Below are 20007 nucleotides of genomic sequence, written 5' to 3'. Positions count from 1 at the left end.
ATAATAATAATAATGGGCTCCTGTAAACATTGTTATTATCATTTATTTTTGTATTTTTTTTTTTTTTTTTAACCACGCTGTTTAAAACAACATTATTCTTTTTTTTTTTTTTTTTTTAAAAACTGTAATGCAAATAACGCAACTAGTATGAGCAGGTACGTGTGAGAGGCGGGTCGTTTCAAAATGACACGGGAATAAAGGGAGGTCTCCCTAGCCAGAGACCCGGGTTAAACTTCACCATCCTGCACATTTTGCTGAAGGGTGTTTTCTCGGGTGGGAGTGTGTTGGAGTTGCCATGGTGATCTGCCCGGTGGTTTTGATTTACACGCAGAGCACAAACTGGGCTATAAAGCCCCTCGTCAAAGTTAACAGCAAAACGCCGGGTATTGTAAAGGCATTGTAAAGGGCAGGCCAGCGTGCATGAGGGGCATAACAATTCATTTACAGGTAGAATAAACAGGGGATACAGAAATGTAATCACTTGGACGCCCAATTACTTTTACATGATGTACTTCAGTGAATTTTTTTTTTTAAAAGTCTGAGCTCAGCCAGGCAGTAGTTTCTCTGCTGAGTTAGTTAGGGCCTTTTGCATCATCAATGTGAGAGAGAGAACGAAAAAATAATTATTAGAAACCACATAGCGTGGGTGAGAGTCCGTACAAGCTGTGCTGATTGCATCGTTTGAACATCAGACTCCTGGCTGACGATCTGTTCTGTAAAACTGAAACCCAGGACTGGGCGTGAATTTCAATCCATGCATTATACTTGTCTTATTTACAAATGCAATAATACACATCTTCACCTCTTTCCAGCCGCTGGGGGGATAAACGAAAACAGAATGCTCCCGGAGGGGTTTTCTGCGGGGAAAGTGTTGAAGCTGTTGGGGATTGGCGTGCTGGCTGCCACCCTGAGCCTGGAAGGAATCTCCTGGCTGCTTCGCTGCCTGCGAGACGGCAGAGTCAAGCCTGTGAAGGAAGTCCTCTTCTTCCCCGCCGCGGTTACCTGCATCAACCACGTCTTCCAGCCCGGGCCCTGCTCCTGCCCGCTGCCCCACGGAGACGCCACCCCTTTCACCCGGCTCCTGGGGCACCTGCTCTCCGCTCGCTCCTCCCTGGACCTCTGCATCTTCGCCTTCTCCAGCCAGGAGCTGTGCAGGGTGGTGCTGGAGCTGCACTGCCAGCGCGGGGTCTCTGTGCGCGTCGTCACCGACAAGGACTACATGATGATCAGTGGCTCCCAGATCGGAGCGCTCCGCAAGGCAGGTAGGTACCGCTCCGCTTCCCCACTCCTACCTTGCTTCCCCACTCCCTCCCCTTCCCCACTCCCACCCTGCTTCCCCACTCCCCCTCCGCTTCCCCACTCCCACCCTGCTTCTCCACTCCCACCCAGCTTCCCCACTCCCCCTCCGCTTCCCCACTCCCACCCTGCTTCCCCACTCCCCCTCCGCTTCTCCACTCCCACCCAGCTTCCCCACTCCCCCTCCGCTTCCCCACTCCCACCCTGCTTCCCCACTCCCACTCTGCTTCCCCACTCCCCCTCCGCTTCCCCACTCCCACCCTGCTTCCCCACTCCCCCTCCGCTTCCCCACTCCCACCCTGCTTCCCCACTCCCCCTCCGCTTCCCCACTCCCACCCAGCTTCCCCACTCCCACTCTGCTTCCCCACTCCCACTCTGCTTCCCCACTCCCCACCCCTCTGCTTCCCCACTCCCACCCTGCTTCCCCACTCCCTCTGCTTCCCCACTTCTTCCCCACTCCCACCCTGCTTCCCCACTCCCACTCTGCTTCCCCACTCCCTCCCTGCTTCCCCACTCCCACCCTGCTTCCCCACTCCCACTCTGCTTCTCCACTCCCACCCAGCTTCCCCACTCCCCCTCCGCTTCCCCACTCCCACCCTGCTTCCCCACTCCCACTCTGCTTCCTCCACTCCCACCCTGCTTCTCCACTCCCACCCTGCTTCTCCACGCCCACCCTGCTTCTCCACTCCCACCCTGCTTCTCCACGCCCACCCTGCTTCTCCACTCCCACCCTGCTTCTCCACGCCCACCCTGCTTCTCCACTCCCTCCCTGCTTCTCCACTCCCACCCTTGCAGAAGCTTGCAGAAATAAAATGCTGACGAGCAGGGGAGCTGGAAACGGGCGTGCTGGATCCTGCCCAGTCCAGCTTGTCTCTTTTAATTAAACCCATCAGGGAGTCTCTTAATGGGACGTCTGGATCAGACACAAAAGAGCACTTCAATTTGCAAGAGGACGGTTTGGCTTGGCTTCTGCGAGTCTCTCAGCCTTCAATCTCCAGGCTTTTTACATCGTACATCGGAGTTGATGGCACACAAAGCACTGTATAAAAATCAATACTAATGAGGTGCGTGTCCTTTGTGTTTTAATTTGTGCTTGCAGGAGTTTGCATTGCAGCTTCATTCAGCGCAAACAGGATCTTTTGTTCTGTTGCAAATCAGCATTTTCTTAGCTCTTATGTAAGCTGCGGGCGATCCTGTCCTGCGTGAGTCATATCCTGGTAATTACACCCACAGGTGTCTCCAGGCTAAGGGAAATCAGTAATCCAAGCCGAGAAGACTTCTAGAGAAGGCCTTGGCCAGTGTGCCAGCTAGCTCTGCAGATTCCTGGTGCAATGTCTCTGGTCGTTCATGCCAGCCAGTGGTATGACGATGCATATGTCTGTACTGATTAATTTCTCCACAGTTAGCTGATGTTTTAGAGTGCACAGTAAGATACAGCAAGTGTGTACAATCAACAGAGCAGAAAAATAAATCAGAAAAGGTGTAGAGAGTTCTAGACTGCGGAGTCATTATTATTTAAATTGAGAGACCAGGCTGTTGGTTTTCTGATAACCTTGGGGCTCTTTTATTAGGGTCCTCATTGAAAGAACGAATGCGCAGATTGTGGTGTTTTTTCAGCAGGCTTGTATAATACACTCCTAGCCTCCAGACCCTTTTAAAAGGAGCTCTAATAGTGTTTTAAAAGCCGTGTCTTACCCCTTTGTTCGCACAAGCAGCAGTATCACTGTGCCCCTTTAAATGGGGCTGATCAGGTGTTTTAAAACCTATTTCCTGCCTCTGAATAGCACTACTTCCTGGTTGAAAATCCATTGCCTCTTCGCTTGCTTTTTCTGCTTCGATTGTGTCTGTGCATGTACAGCTATGGCCACAAGCTTTGCATGAGAGTGTGGGGTGATTGGCTGTTTGGCCCAGGACCTCGTCTTCTGGACGTGGGTCTGAGGTCACCAGGGCCGGGTGGGGGAGGACCGCCGACCCCCCCACAAGGGAGACGCAGCTGCAAAGGGGGAGGCGGCGGACAAAGGCTTGCAGAACAAGTACTGGAAGGTGAGCCTGGGCTATACAGGCTGAGGGAGCAGTAGGGTTAGCGTAGCGAGCTGAGCTGAGCTCCTAGAACTACGGCAAGCCTCTGTCGTGATGTTATTCAGCAGGTTCCACTCGACTGAAGCAGAATTTGTTCATTCTGTTGGGCGGCGCTTTGGCCAGAGTTGTGCGTTTGTAAGGTGATGCACATCACTTGCTTACCTAATCAGATGACTCCCATTTAAAGTATGCAGTGCCGCTTCTTGTTCTCCCCCAGTCTGTACACGCGGCTGCGATGTGGCTCGGCTGTCGCTGACGTGCCTGTTTCTTTAACTGTCACTGTTTAACCCTGTCTGTGAATCCGCAGGGGTCTCGGTGAGGCACGAGCTGGGCGGGTTCCACATGCACCACAAGTTCGCCGTGGTGGATAGGAAGCTCCTGGTGACGGGCTCTCTGAACTGGACGCACCAGGCCGTGCAGGGAAACAAGGAGAACGTCCTGGTCACCGAGGACAGCGGCTTCGTGAAGCCATTCCTGCAGGAGTTCGAGAAGCTCTGGGAGGCCAACGACCCAGCCAGGTCACCCACGGAGCCCGGCTTCGTAATGCTGTAGCGAGGAGCTGTAGTTATGAGATGGGGCTGTGTGTGTAACGAGGAAGGAATGGCAGTCTGTTAAACTACTGAGGTGCTGTATTAATCATAAACACTGGGCATGCATTCACACAGACACACACACACTGATACACACACTGATACACACAGACACACAGACACACACACTGATACACACAGACACACGCACGCAGACACACACTGACACACACAGACACACGCACGCACGCACACACACACGGTAAGGTGTTAGATGTGCAATGTTATAATACTATAAGAAAAGTATACAAATTTTATGACAAACATTTCGACTAGATTTCATAAAACACCCAAGCCAATCCCAAACCCTTCTCCACCGCGCCCTGGCGCTTGATAACTTGCACAGAGCTCTGAAGCAGGGAGCTCCTGGAGCAGACGCAGGCACTTCTGGTTCTCCTTCCGCCCCGAGCTCTCAATTACTCCACTGGTCTAAAGTGTTTGATTCATCGACCAAATTGAACACTTCTCTCCAGGGCTCAACGTGTTTCATAGGCCGTGAGTCAAGCGCGTTTTTAAATTCTCAACCGTGAAAGACCTTGACAGATATTAAAGACGGCCAATCGAGCAACTAGTGAGCTCAATTATGTTGAGAGGTGAAATGAAAACCCCAAGGCCCCCCAGGACTGCAGCTTGCCCCCCCTCCGCTCCTGGGGCTTTGGTCTGTCTGGGTATTTTCCATGGAAGACCAGGGCTGCAGAACAGCCACTTTGAACCCTGCCTGCACACAGCAAGGGGGGTCTGATCTCTGTGCTGCCGTCCTAAAAGGTAGAAACACGCTCCCCGTTCCAGCAGCGTGAACAAGCCCGTGAATAAAAAAAAAGCCATCCTGTTGATCCATCCTGTCGGGACATTGCAAACCCTGTTTCATGCACCTCCTCACTACAGAAATAAGAACATGGCTTAAAGAGTGGCGGTATTAAGATCTGCCACCGTTTAGATTATTAAAATGAGAGCCCGTGTGTTCAGCCACACTGTGTGTGTGTGTGCTGTGATTGTCTAGACCCAAAACGAAAAAAAGAATTCATAAAAATAACACACGTTCTATAATGTTTTTTTTTCTGCTGCTGATTTGTTTTTTCAATCCCTTTGTACGTGCCCTTGTTTAATTCCTCCTCACAGAAAGTAAAATAACAACTTAAAATAAAAAAAACAGGTTTTGCAGACAGCAGCCTGAGGGGGACAAATTTATAGCAGAAGGTTCAGGTCAGTTCTGTTTGCTTTCGTTCTGTCTCGTTATTTCAACAAACTTTTTTGTTTTAGTTTTGGAATGTAAGGAATATGGGAGGTGATTTAGGAAGTTATTTTCTTTATTAAAAAGAACCTTTTAATCCCTCGGTTTGCGTCTGATTTTGTCTTTTTTTTTACAGATTCAAAGTGCAGTTTCAGTAGAGTCCGATCGAAACCCGCTCGTTCAAACTGGGCCCGGTAATCGATCGTAATGAGATGCTGGCTGGGCTGGTCGCGGCCGCTGAAACCAAACCTCACAATCTGAGGTCGCTCTCTTGTTTTTATCGAAAGGGTCCTCGTTGGTTCGGTTTTAAACAGAACCAGGCCAGGCAAGCACTTTTTCTGTTAAGGTCCAGATCGCGATCAGTAATCCGAACGAATCGCTCGTCTCAACAGAGCCCCAGCTTGGTAAGAGAGCCGAGAAAGTCTGCCATTCAGCACAGCCTGCAGCTCCACCAGCTGTCTCTGAGGAATGCACTCAAACCAGACAGGCTGCTGCAGGATCACCATGGAACCGTTGTGCAACAAACCACAGGCTTCACCCCTACTGTCTCTTGGCTGCATTCCTTGGAAGTTGTGGATTTTAAAACGCTGGTTAATTTCGTCTCATTGAAATCCTATCAGTGGCAACACAGGGCAGGTTTACCCAGGAGCTGTATTCCTACAGGTGTATTGTTGTATTGAAAATCAGTGCCGTGCATTCTGACAGTCAGACTCCTGCAGAGTCAAACCCAGTGCAGTGCCCTGTTCTGTTCAGCCCACTCCAGGAGAGACGGGACTGCACGGAGAGCTGGGCTGATCCCAGGACTCCACGGTACGGGCTGAGAGCACAGGGTAACAGGAACTCTGCAGCCCAGAAAAGAGAAGGGAAAGAGAGGCCACTGGAGTAGAGCTGCACAGCAGAGAATCACAAAATCTGCAAGGTCGCTGGTACAGTGTAAAGTACTCTCCAAACCCTTCCCTTTATAATTAAACAGAGCTGTCAGACTCCAGCCCTCGAGGGCCGCGGGGGTCTTCTGACTTTGATTCCAACTTAATTAACGTAATTGAGCTAATTATTTGTTCGACTGGACATGTTTTAATATTTGTCAGGATTTTTTTAGAGTTTAACTGGAGTTTCTCTCTGCAGTGAAACATGTTCCTATAATAATCTTCATGCATGCATCAGCTACAGAAAGGGCCCTCCTCCTCCCTCCCTCCCTCCCTCCCTTTTGAACCCAGGTACGCCTCTTTGTCTGTATATAATTATTCTTCGATGTTGAAAGAGCGTTCTTCTTTTTCACGATGCAAGCGGCGTTAACTCATCTCATGAAGCCTTCAAACAAACGCTGTGACTAAGCCTGTTTAAAGCGCTTTATGAAGTGTATCTGGCGAGAGCGGGGGCGGTGTATTGCCTAGTATTATTTAGCAAAAGCCCTTAGCAGGTGTCCGTGTCGTAACTCACAGTCGTGGCACCCAAAATCGGGTTGAATGCGCCAGAGGATTGATTGTTAAGGCCTGATCACAGCAAGGGAAAAAAAAAAAAATAATAGATGGACACACCTCTTCACTCGGAGCCAGCTGTATGGCAGGACTCGCTCGCTTCCTTAATCTGCAAACGCTAGAGTCGCTTAGATCCGGGTGAAGGAGTGAGGACAGGAGGAGTGAACCAGAAACGAAAGAAGAAGAAGAAGAAGAAGAAGAGGTGAAATACGCACGGGGAGTTATATAGGCTATAGATTACACATAACAGCGAAGCGAGGACAGTCTTCTATAGTAAAAAGGTAAGCGTTTTTTTGGTGCGCGTTTAAACCGGGGGGCTGCCGTGTGGTCCCCACACTGTTTAAAACATATGGATGGTAATCCGGCTCCCTGACAAGTCGTTTTAAAGCGTTGTTTTTTTTTTTTTAATTAGTTTATAGAAAAGACTTTTTGCTTTTCAAGTCGTTAAGGTTAGCAGAGTAATTATGAATCACAAATACCTGAGTGAAACACCGCGGCGCCGCCTCCGGTTTTATCAGTGCTGACGGGCAATTGGTAAAGTCATGCATCTCCTTAGGGAGGACAGTACAAGCGCTTCTCAGTGGTGCAGAGTGATCGTGACAAACATTTGAATATTTATGATTACGGTTTCCGTTCGGAAAACACCGATTTGAATGTGAAGTGAAAAGATTGCTGGGGTGAATGCAGCAGGATCTTATTGATTTACTCGTGATCTGAACCTCTACGTGGTTTTCCTGTAATGCAAACGCGCTTTTTCAACCCAGGTTTCTCTAGACAAGACGCGCTGGTGCAGTGATTTAGCTGTAGGGAGACGGGGTGTCTCGGAAATGGGTATTGCCGAGTTTGCTGATTTCAATACTGTCTCTTTAAACTCTCGGGCGCTGCAATGAAAGGGTGGCGTTTCCTCTCCCCAGGCGTGCTGTGCAGGAACGGATCGGGAGGGGGTGATGATGATGATGATGATGATGATGATGATGCGTGTTTTTCTCGGGTTCATTTTTTCTCAATTTCGGTTCCAGCGCGGTTTCTCGTTGCAGGTTCACTTTAGCGACCGCTCCTCGTGTAAGGAAAGCGATGCGTTCTGCAGTATCGTGGCAACGCGGTGGCTGGATCAATCAATCTTTATTTTTATATAGCGCCTTTCATAGTGGACCGCCATCACAAAGCGCTTTACAGGATGCAGAAACAACAAGAAAACCCATAATACTACAAAAACAGAGACATGCATCATACATTAAATACAGTGGAAAGAGCAGAATACAGGATAGCAGCATAATACATGAAATAGTGCATTAAATACAGTGGAAAGAGCAGAATACAGGATAGCAGCATAATACATGAAATAGTGCATTAAATACAGTGGAAAGAGCAGAATACAGGATAGCAGCATAATACATGAAATAGTGCATTAAATACAGATAGGAAAGAGCAGAATACAGGACAGCAGCATAATACATGAAATAGTGCATTAAATACAGTGGAAAGAGCAGAATACAGGATAGCAGCATAATACATGAAATAGTGCATTAAATACAGTGGAAAGAGCAGAATACATGACAGCAGCATAATACATGAAATAGTGCATTAAATACAGTGGAAAGTCTCAAACGCGTATTTAAATCCAGCGTGTAGTTTGGAAACACAGTGGGCCTGCCTTTCCCCAGACGCGGTGACGCAGTGCAAAAGTCATACGTTTTCTGTTAATAATAATAATACTAATAATAATACTACTAATAATAATAATAATAATAATAATAATAATAATAATCATCTCTCATTCGAACATACTGCCCATGCAGTGTTGTCAGATATTCAGTCAATGCCACAGTATCATGAAGTAACTCAAATTGAGAAGGTCCTCTATTTATCAAAGTGTAGCGCAGCTTCTAGACCTGCCATTGCATGAACAAAGCCTTGCTCAAATCCACAAGCGCCGTCATTGCTGTAGCATTGCTGTAGCAGAATGCGTACCGGGCTGCGTCGAAAAGGCGCAGCGTAATGCAAAGGAAAGCGGTGCGTATAACGTAAACATAAAGTAAAAAGTCTGACAGAGTCCCTCCCTGTTCAGAAGGTAATCTGTCCGCGAATGAGTTGGACTCCGCGGAGATGGGTTTACTCTGTTAGTTCCCAGTTACACAGCTTTTAGTTCTGCGTTTTTGCAGATGTTAGCACCAGTCGGGTTCTTCCCGGCACGGAGGCAGCCGCTGCCAGTAGCTGCACCAAACACTCTCTCAATATAAACACTCATCTGACTTTCTCTAAACGCTGAAGTCCATCATATAGAAGCGTGTCTCTCTCTACAGCCCTGATGATAAACTACGGGCTTGTGTGGGAGATATGAGATGGCTACCGTTTCTGTTAAACTAACTGCTTGTGCATAATATTAATGTTTATCTTAAAACATTTTGAAATGCGTTCATCTCTCACTCTGCGATGTGTGTGCCTGTGTGCGCGATGAGACTGTGTGTGTGTGTGTGTGTGTGTGTGTCTGTGTGCTCGATGGGACTGTGTATCTGTGTGTGTGTGTGTGTGTGTGTGTGTGTGTGTGTGTGTGTGTGTGTGTTTTTCTTCCCTTTTTAGGGAGATTATGACCCTGGGTGTGTGTTGTAACGATGCTCCAGCCATAGTAACAGCCTGTCTGTCAGCCTGTGTTCCTGTGTGTGTTGCAACAGTGCGTCAGAACACTGCTCACTAACTGACAAGGAAGGAAGTCGACACAAAACCAGTTAGCACCTCAGTGCTGCTCAGTCTCCGTGCCTGCCCTGGACTGGAGGGGGCACCCTTTCTCTCAGGGGGTGAGGGAGCAGTTCAGTCTCCGTGCCTCAAGCCTGCCCTGGACTGGAGGGAGCACCCTTTCTCTCAGGGGGTGAGGGAGCAGTTCAGTCTCCGTGCCTCAAGCCTGCCCTGGACTGGAGGGAGCACCCTTTCTCTCAGGGGGTGAGGGAGCAGTTCAGTCTCCGTGCCTCAAGCCTGCCCTGGACTGGAGGGAGCACCCTTTCTCTCAGGGGGTGAGGGAGCAGTTCAGTCTCCGTGCCTCAAGCCTGCCCTGGACTGGAGGGAGCACCCTTTCTCTTAGGGGGGGGGGTGAGGGAGCAGTTCAGTCTCCGTGCCTCAAGCCTGCCCTGGACTGGAGGGGGCACCCTTTCTCTCAGGGGGTGAGGGAGCAGTTCAGTCTCCGTGCCTCAAGCCTGCCCTGGACTGGAGGGAGCACCCTTTCTCTCAGGGGGTGAGGGAGGGAGCAGTTCAGTCTCCGTGCCTCAAGCCTGCCCTGGACTGGAGGGAGCACCCTTTCTCTCAGGGGGTGAGGGAGGGAGCAGTTCAGTCTCCGTGCCTCAAGCCTGCCCTGGACTGGAGGGAGCACCCTTTCTCTCGGGGGGTATCGGAGGGAGCAGTTCATTTTAACATGGCATTGTTATATGGTCACAGCGGCACATTTGAAAAACAATCAGTTTGTTCACGTGGCTGACAGCAGTTTATTCTGACATTATTTTTTTCTTTGAAAGTTATTTTTATCTTTTGCCTCTCTCTCCCTCTCTCTCCCTCTCTCTCTCTCTCTCTCTCTCTCTCTCTCTCTCTCTCTGTCTCTCTCTCTCTCTGTCTCTCTCTGTCTCTGTCTCTCTCTCTCTCTCTCTCTCTCTCTCTCTCTCTCTGTCTCTCTCTCTCTCTCTCTCTCTCCCTCTCTGTCTCTCTCTCTCTCTCTCTCTCTCTCTCTCTCTCTCTCTCTCTCTCTCTCTCTCTCTCTCTCTCTCTCTCTCTCTCTCTCTCTCTCTCTCTCTCTCTCTCTCTCTCTCTCTGTCCCTCTCTCTCCCTCTCTCTCCTCTCCCCCCCCCTGTCTCTCTGTTCAGATGGCCTCCGCTAACGAGTCCCGGCAGTCTCAGAAGGACGCAGTGGATCAGAACTTCGACTACATGTTCAAGCTGCTGATCATCGGGAACAGCAGTGTGGGGAAGACCAGCTTCCTGTTCCGCTACGCTGACGACTCCTTCACCTCGGCCTTCGTCAGCACGGTGGGCATCGACTTCAAGGTGAAGACCGTGTACCGCAACAACAAGAGGGTCAAGCTGCAGATCTGGGTGAGTTTAGTGCTCACTTGACCTTTTCTTACCAGGAAAAGATCTGTTGACGTCCAAATCTCTTTATCAAGGGAGCACTGGGATCTCCTCATTCTGGAGTGTCTTTACCAGTGAGATGCTGTTGCAGTACTGACAGAGAAGATTAGACTCTGCCTCCTAGATAAATATTGTTTGTTTTGTTTATAAATATCTCCAGAAAGGTGCAGCCATTTTCAGAAATAATAATACAAATATAATAATGGTAAAATAACAAATTGAAGAAGTTTGTTTTATTCTTGCACACAAATCTACACAGATAAACGCCAGGGGTCACAGTGACCCGAAACATCTTATTCGTACACATGACCTGTTCTAAAAAAAAATAAACATCTCAAAGGTTCTGTTTTCTGTGTATCAGTTCACGACCCCAACATAGGAAAAGCCATAAAATATTATACAGAAAATGAGAAGAAAAATAGCGTTTAAGCTGATTGGAAACTAGAGTCGGGTCAGATAGAACCGAAACCTAACAGGAGGGTTCGAGCGAGGACGCGTTGACTGTTTCATCCTTGACTGACGGAGCCAGTCCGGTCCGCAGCGGCCCTGCCCCTGATCCATTGCCTGGGTCTCTGTGAGTGGATGTAGGGTGTGTGTGAAGAGGGTGTGGGGTGTGGGGTGTGGGGACCTGCAGAATGAGTAGATTGCCTGTCTGAATAACCTGTGGTTTACATTCCAGTTAATGATTGAAAAACACAGGGAAACCTCACCTGTTCTACAGCATGTTTCAAATTAAATAATACAAAAAAAACCTTGAATCTGTGAAAGAATCAACTAGGGGAAGCGATTACAACAAAACAGCAGTTACAAATATTTGCCATAAAGAATATCTGGGGGGGCGACTTCTAAGAACTACTGAAAGTTCGGCGCCCCCCCCCCCTCCCCCGATCTCAGGGGAAGTTCTCGTCTTCCAACTGTAAGCGTTTCATGAATGAAACCGAATTTTATTATAAAGGTCGTTTTAAACTCTTGAGTTGTGAAGAATTATCAGGGGGGGGCTACGGTGTTTAAAATAACAACCGCGTTGCTCTCTGTCGTACAGTGCAGTCCACTCCTCCGCTCCACTCCGCCTGCCCTCGGACCCAGGCTTGTCTGGTGATCCCCGGGACTGTGTGGATTGCAGTGTGGAGCTGGTGTGCGACTCTGTGTGTGTGTGTGGAGAAAGGGGGAGGGTTGAGACGTCTGTGTGCTGGCTGCACAAACACTCGTCTGCACTTTAAAAAGATAAGATCTGTCACAATGGCTCTCCTGTGGGCTGGGAAATCCTTTAGCATGTTTACACTGCCTGGGAACCAAATACCAGATGGTGTGGACCACCATTTGTCCTGATCACAGCCTTGACTATATATAGTATAACAGACTGAGTTACAGCTATATCGCAGTAAACAGTAGATCACATAGCGTGTGTTTTGTATTTAAGACCCTGCAAAACATTCAACCGCAAAACCGACTTGCTGGATAATGTTGTAGCGCTGCTCTTAAGCACGATGCTAATTCCAGATCAGCTCATGCAATACGTATTGCTGTCCGTTCCTGTGTGAAAGAGGCTCGCGCTGTGTTGAACGGGTTTTATTTTCCCCTGTTATGAAGGAGTGCGCTCCGGGGAGTTTCAGTTCTTGAGAATTGAAAACGGTTATTTTAGTCTTTTTTTTTTTTTTTATTGTAATTGGAGAGGGGAGGGGATAGAACATTTTAAATAATTTGTTTCCTTGCGAATACACCCAGAAGCTTGAAGCTTTGGCCTGTCTTCCCAGTAGCCAGCGCTGTGCTCCTAATTCTGCAGGTACCAGAATGCCTCTAAAATACAGATTTCTTACACAAGCAATTAGACGAATTCACATTGTGTTTGCAGGCTCCTAGTCACGCACCTGAGAGGTGTCATGCGTGTATCTCATTTCTACACGGCGCCTTTCTCCATCTGTCAGAATGCTTTACTTTATTGACCCATGGGTCAGGGGCTTTGTTGCCGTTTGTTTCCATTTGTCGTCTTCGTCAGCATTTTCAGCCTTCTCAGAGAAGCAGCTGGTAACAGAAGAGGCTCCTAATGCTCTTTCCATTGCATCAAGAGGACTGCCTGAATCAGACAGGGGGTGGGAGAGAGCCTGGCTGTCGCGCGAGTGCTTGCCAGTGACCTGTCGCTGCTTTCCCCGCGACTGACGTGTTTTTAGACTCCACTGCGTTCCTTTTTGATCTAGAATGCGGGGAAGGCAGCTTTGGTGTGTCTGCACAGAGAGATCAGTAAATATCCTTCACTTTTACCAAAAACGGAGGAGAGACACCTTTACACCCACCACCTCGGTTACCTCGACAACCCTTTTGTGATTCCAAGGCCTTGTTTTTAAAAAGCCAGGCTTGTAAGCTGGTTGCCAGGAGACCAGTGAGGAGCAGAGGCTGGTTGCCATGTGGACAGGTTTCATTCAGCAGTGTTTGGGTTAGTTTGGGCTTTTTAATGATGCTTTTTTGTGAGTGTGTTTGCGTTGGTAAAGAAAGCTCTGTACGTCACGGCATCCTAAAAAAAGACTCGGCACAGGAAGAGAACCGCTGAGGCCTGTTCTATATGGTTCATTTACAGGAGAGAAACTACTTTCAACACATTTTGTGTGTCCAGTGACCTTTACTAGATGTTAAAATGAACAGTATACAACGCTGAATTCTCCGCCCAGTGTAGCAGAGTGTTTGCAAGACTGCACTGCATCCCCTGCCTTGTCCACATCGCAGCAATAAAGAAAGAAAACACTTGTTTCTTTAATCGTGGGTCATAAATCACCCGGGGGATACATTCCTCGACTTTAATTTTGTTCGCCGGGAGAGAGAGAATTTGTGTGATTAGTCTCGCAGTGTATCTATGCCAGGGCTTCCCAGCCCTGGTCCTGGGGTCCCCCTCTGTGTCGTCTGCTTTTCATTATAACTGAGCTAGCAATTACTCAACTCTTCATTGAACTGATAATGATCTTAATTAGACCTTTTTACTTGTTTTCAGAGCTTAAACAGTTGCGGATTTCAAGTTAGCTGTAACATTTTAGAAGTAACTTGAAAAGCCGAGAACAATTAAAAAGCTCTAATTTAAGCAGATTATCAGTTCAGTTCAGGGTGTGGTTTAGTAATGAAGACCAGCAGACGCTGGGGGGTCTGGGGGGTCTGGGGGGATTTTTGATTTATATATGTGATATATTGATTAGACGTTTTACTAACCGTGCTGGGTAAACGCAGCTGTTAAGAGATCTAGTGAGTGAATATATTTTTATATTGGATCTCCTTTTGGAATGCATTCTCCGCCCCCCTCCAATGTGTGAGTTGTCTGTGTTTGTGGCGCAGGACACCGCTGGCCAGGAGAGGTATCGCACCATCACGACCGCCTACTACAGGGGAGCCATGGGATTCCTGCTGACGTATGACATCACCAACCAGGAGTCCTTCAACGCAGTGCAAGACTGGTGAGTGTGAGCGCCGTGACCCCTGCCCGACCCCGTCACATCACACACACGCTTGTAAGAACTGACCGCAGTAAATGCGCGTTTGTTTTGCAGTTTGCCTGTGCTGTTTTCACGCAGTTCTGCTGTGCGTTTACCACGGAGAGCAAGAAGCGCATTCCCTGGTGTGTCACATGCTGTCCGTGTCACGGTTGGGGGGGGGGGAGGGGGGAGGGGGGAGGGGGTCTGTTTTAATTCCGTTTGGGTTAAACACTTTAAACTTTAACACACTGGGAAAGTTTTGTAACCAGTAGTGAAAAGGAGTCTTAAAAAATCCTCCGGCTCTTTAGGCAACATTATAAAAGTTTAAAACTTTTTTTGCACTGTTTCGATGTTGAGTCGGGGTGTAACGATACACTGCTGTCGTGATGCAGGACGTATCGTGATACACAGGCTGCAATAATGTATCGTGATGCATGGGACGGGCTGCTGGTGTGATGCATCATAAGATCATTTGAGACAAGCATGCAGTGTGATAGGGGGAATTCATAAGAAGCATAAAACGGTTTATCCAAGAGCTGTTCGAAGTGCAGCGAGCCGTGCTGTGCTGCTGTTCGTGTATCTCGGTGCAAACCGTGCGCGCCTCTCTTATGAGACCTCCTGTTACGAGGGTACCGGGCCTCGCTGATACACAGTGACGCGCGCGCGCCCGTAATGCTTCTCCCCGCTTCAGGACGCTCCTGTTTTTTCTTGTTTCTCAGGGCGACGCAGATCAAGACCTATTCCTGGGACAATGCGCAGGTCATTTTAGTCGGTAACAAGTGTGACCTGGAAGATGATCGGGTCGTCCCAACGGAGGAAGGCAGGAGGCTGTCCGACGAGCTAGGTGGGTTTGGAATACATTCCTCAGCAGTTTTGGTAAAGCTCGAGCTGTTTGACTGAAACGCGCCGTGATGCGTTCCTTGATCCATTCCTTCGAGGAGTTTCGTTCATAAAGACGTTTGTCAAAGACGCCCTGATGCGACACAGTGGTTTGAAAGCAGACTCGTTCGTTTCCATCAGCAGCAGATCCTGAGATCAAATCCAGTTGAGAGAGACTGTCTGTGTGTCTGTCTGTCTGCCCCAGCTGTGATTGCAGGCTGCAGAACTGCGTCTCTCCACACTGACGGGGGACGTTACCTTGAATTGAATTGATTGCAGACTGAGGGTGGACCCGGCTGCAGCCCCAGTCTGATATTGGGAGCGAGAGGAGATTGAGTTTCACACACTGGCTTCACGGGGCTGATGTAGTGTTCCTTTTCTTTTTTATTTGTATTCCGTTTGCGATTTTTGAATTGATTTAATTTTATGTTTTCAGGTTTTGAGTTTTTTGAAGCCAGTGCGAAGGACAACATCAACGTGAAGCAGGTGTTTGAGAGGCTGGTGGACATTATCTGCGAGAAGATGAACGAGAGTCTAGATTCGGACCCCACGGTCATGAACAATAAGACCCCCACGCTGAACGAGAGCCCGCCTCCCAGCCAGGGGGGCTGTGCCTGCTAGAGACCCCTCCAAACTACAATCTCATCACTGCACCTGCTAGAGACCCCTCCAAACAACAATCTCATCACTGCACCTGCTAGAGACCCCTCCAAACAACAATCTCATCACTGCACCTGCTAGAGACCCCTCCAAACAACAATCTCATCACTGCACCTGCTAGAGACTCCTCCAAACAACAATCTCATCACTGCACCTGCTAGAGACCCCTCCAAACAACAATCTCATCACTGCACCTGCTAGAGACCCCTCCAAACAACAATCTCATCACTGCACCTGCTAGAGACCTCTCCAAACAACAATCTCATCACTGCACCTGCTAGAGACCCCTCCAAACAACAATCTCATCACTGCACCTGCTAGAGACCCCTCCAAACAACAATCTCATCACTGCACCTGCTAGAGACCCCTCCAAACAACAATCTCATCACTGCACCTGCTAGAGACCATCCTGCACCTGCTAGAGACCCCTCCAAACAACAATCTCATCACTGCACCTGCTAGAGACCCCTCCAAACAACAATCTCATCACTGCACCTGCTAGAGACCCCTCCAAACAACAATCTCATCACTGCACCTGCTAGAGACCCCTCCAAACAACAATCTCATCACTGCACCTGCTAGAGACCCCTCCAAACAACAATCTCATCACTGCACCTGCTAGAGACCCCTCCAAACAACAATCTCATCACTGCACCTGCTAGAGACCCCTCCAAACAACAATCTCATCACTGCACCTGCTAGAGACCCCTCCAAACAACAATCTCATCACTGCACCTGCTAGAGACCCCTCCAAACAACAATCTCATCACTGCACTAGAGACCCCTCCAAACAACAATCTCATCACTGCACCTGCTAGAGACCCCTCCAAACAACAATCTCATCACTGCACCTGCTAGAGACCCCTCCAAACAACAATCTCATCACTGCACCTGCTAGAGACCCCTCCAAACAACAATCTCATCACTGCACCTGCTAGAGACTGCACCTGCTAGAGACCCCTCCAAACAACAATCTCATCACTGCACCCGCTAGAGACCCTCCAAACAACAATCTCATCACTGCACCTGCTAGAGACCCCTCCAAACAACAATCTCATCACTGCACCTGCTAGAGACCCCTCCAAACAACAATCTCATCACTGCACCTGCTAGAGACCCCTCCAAACAACAATCTCATCACTGCACCTGCTAGAGACCCCTCCAAACAACAATCTCATCACTGCACCTGCTAGAGACCCCTCCAAACAACAATCTCATCACTGCACCTGCTAGAGACCCCTCCAAACAACAATCTCATCACTGCACCTGCTAGAGACCCCTCCAAACAACAATCTCATCACTGCACCTGCTAGAGACCCCTCCAAACAACAATCTCATCACTGCACCTGCTAGAGACCCCTCCAAACAACAATCTCATCACTGCACCTGCTAGAGACCCCTCCAAACAACAATCTCATCACTGCACCTGCTAGAGACCCCTCCAAACAACAATCTCATCACTGCACCTGCTAGAGACCCCTCCAAACAACAATCTCATCACTGCACCTGCTAGAGACCCCTCCAAACAACAATCTCATCACTGCACCTGCTAGAGACCCCTCCAAACAACAATCTCATCACTGCACCTGCTAGAGACCCCTCCAAACAACAATCTCATCACTGCACCTGCTAGAGACCCCTCCAAACAACAATCTCATCACTGCACCTGCTAGAGACCCCTCCAAACAACAATCTCATCACTGCACCTGCTAGAGACCCCTCCAAACAACAATCTCATCACTGCACCTGCTAGAGACTGCACCTGCTAGAGACCCCTCCAAACAACAATCTCATCACTGCACCTGCTAGAGACCCCTCCAAACAACAATCTCATCACTGCACCTGCTAGAGACCCCTCCAAACAACAATCTCATCACTGCACCTGCTAGAGACTGCACCTGCTAGAGACCCCTCCAAACAACAATCTCATCACTGCACCTGCTAGAGACCCCTCCAAACAACAATCTCATCACTGCACCTGCTAGAGACCCCTCCAAACAACAATCTCATCACTGCACCTGCTAGAGACCCCTCCAAACAACAATCTCATCACTGCACCTGCTAGAGACCCCTCCAAACAACAATCTCATCACTGCACCTGCTAGAGACCCCTCCAAACAACATCTCATCTGCATCACTGCACCTGCTAGAGACCCCTCCAAACAACAATCTCATCACTGCACCTGCTAGAGACTAGAGACCCCTCCAAACAACAATCTCATCACTGCACCTGCTAGAGACCCTAGAGACCCCTCCAAACAACAATCTCATCACTGCACCTGCTAGAGACCCCTCCAAACAACAATCTCATCACTGCACCTGCTAGAGACCCCTCCAAACAACAATCTCATCACTGCACCTGCTAGAGCACTGCACCTGCTAGAGACCCCTCCAAACAACAATCTCATCACTGCACCTGCTAGAGACCTCTCCAAACAACAATCTCATCACTGCACCTGCTAGAGACCTCTCCAAACAACAATCTCATCACTGCACCTGCTAGAGACCCCTCCAAACAACAATCTCATCACTGCACTGCACCTGCTAGAGACTGCACCTGCTAGAGACCCCTCCAAACAACAATCTCATCACTGCACCTGCTAGAGACCCCTCCAAACAACAATCTCATCACTGCACCTGCTAGAGACCCCTCCAAACAACAATCTCATCACTGCACCTGCTAGAGACTCCTCCAAACACACAATCTCATCACTGCACCTGCTAGAGACCCCTCCAAACAACAATCTCATCACTGCACCTGCTAGAGACTCCTCCAAACAACAATCTCATCACTGCACCTGCTAGACTGAGACCCCTTGAAACTACTCTCTGCACTTGCAAACCCACCTGCCCCCTTGCAGACGAGGTTATGAAACTGATGCCATTGCAGCTCTAACGCAGAGCCAGCCTCCTGTAAGAAACAGTAGAGCAGCCTGAGCTGCCATGGCTGCCTAGGACTGCAGTTTCATTTTCTGTCGACGCAATTCCAGACACTGGGATGAAATCTAGTTGAGGGTTTTGTGGGTTTTTTAAAAGATTCCTGATCAAGATTTTGAAGATTGGAACCCTAGTATTATAAATGAGGTGCCCATTCCAAACGCGAGGTCAGCCGTCCGTATCTTCGCACGCAGTATTGCTGACGGTTTTCAGAACGTTCTGTGCCAGTGGCTGTTTGCAAGTTCGTAGCAATGCGATGAACACGTGGAAGTGCCTTGCTGGTAAGAGCGGCCTCCTGTTGGCGCGGGTTACAATCCCGCTGTACCTGGAAGATCCTAGTCCGTAACACTGTGGTATCAAAAACTGCCAAAGCTTGGATTTCTGTGCCTTCAGCCAAGAATATAATTCAACCCCTGTGTCTGGTTAAGAAGATAGATAGTTGTTGCAGATCCTTAGTATTTTGCACCCTGCTACCATCTGACAGCGATTTTAATGCACAGCTGTGGCCAAAGGTTTTGTATCACCTACAATTTTTAGGATTGAGAGATTAATTAAAAAAAAAAAAAACTACATGAACATAATTTATATTTTTTAATCAAAGAAACTGCAAAACGAGATTGCAAAAGTCTACTGGAAGCCATAACAGTAGCACAGTATTTCAGGTTAGATTTCGAGATGTCGCAGTTATCAATTTTTGATGTATGGGGGAAACTATAAAGCATTCTGTAATTCAATATGTTAACGTGACATTATTCAGCAGCTTTCATATTTTGGAGGGGGATCCAAATATCTGCCCTACATTATAGCCGGCTGGCAGACTGTTTTCACTTCGTCAGTTTGCAGATTACAGTAGATGGGAGACCTTCCGTGTGGGCCTGGAAGAAAGATTCAGCATTTTCATGCCTTTGAATGAAGTGTGACCCAAAACACTGCTGCAGATCCATCGCAGTGCTACGGTCAGGACCAGACAGGCAGGCAGCGCTCTGGCAGGACCGCTGGGCTGTGCAGCTCCAGTGTGTTTGCAGGGCTGAAGGAGACTCTTCTTCACACATGGGCTGATGTTGCTGAAGGAGACTCTTCTTCACACAGAGAGTGGTGAGGGGATGGAATGGGTTACCTAGTCATGTTGCTGAAGGAGACTCTTCTTCACTACATGTTGCTGAAGGAGATTCTTCTTCACACAGGGAGTGGTGAGGGGATGGAATGGGTTACCTAGTCATGTTGCTGAAGGAGACTCTTCTTCACACAGAGAGTGGGGAGGGGATGGAATGGGTTACCTAGTCATGTTGCTGAAGG

The 20007-nt window shown here is 48.6% G+C and overlaps 2 protein-coding genes across 2 annotated transcripts; both read left to right on the top strand.

The window, feature by feature from the left end:
• The first annotated feature begins 131 nt into the window (after window positions 1–131).
• pld6 (phospholipase D family, member 6) lies at window positions 132–6702 on the top strand. The gene is made up of 2 exons (XM_041243499.1): window positions 132–1262; window positions 3683–6702. The coding sequence occupies exons 1-2, from the start codon at window positions 755–757 to the stop codon at window positions 3925–3927; spliced, it is 753 nt and encodes a 250-aa protein (XP_041099433.1). The 5' UTR covers window positions 132–754; the 3' UTR covers window positions 3928–6702.
• Window positions 6484–15806, top strand: rab3db (RAB3D, member RAS oncogene family, b). Its single transcript, XM_041243500.1, has 5 exons — window positions 6484–6955; window positions 10520–10747; window positions 14099–14217; window positions 14955–15079; window positions 15551–15806. Exons 2-5 carry the CDS (start codon window positions 10520–10522, stop codon window positions 15733–15735), a joined length of 657 nt encoding a protein of 218 aa, XP_041099434.1. The 5' UTR covers window positions 6484–6955; the 3' UTR covers window positions 15736–15806.
• Window positions 15807–20007: the final 4201 nt, after the last annotated feature.

This window comes from Polyodon spathula, unplaced genomic scaffold, assembly GCF_017654505.1.
Source record: "Polyodon spathula isolate WHYD16114869_AA unplaced genomic scaffold, ASM1765450v1 scaffolds_1814, whole genome shotgun sequence".
Lineage (NCBI taxonomy): Eukaryota > Metazoa > Chordata > Actinopteri > Acipenseriformes > Polyodontidae > Polyodon > Polyodon spathula.
This window is presented reverse-complemented; position numbering and strand designations above follow the sequence as displayed.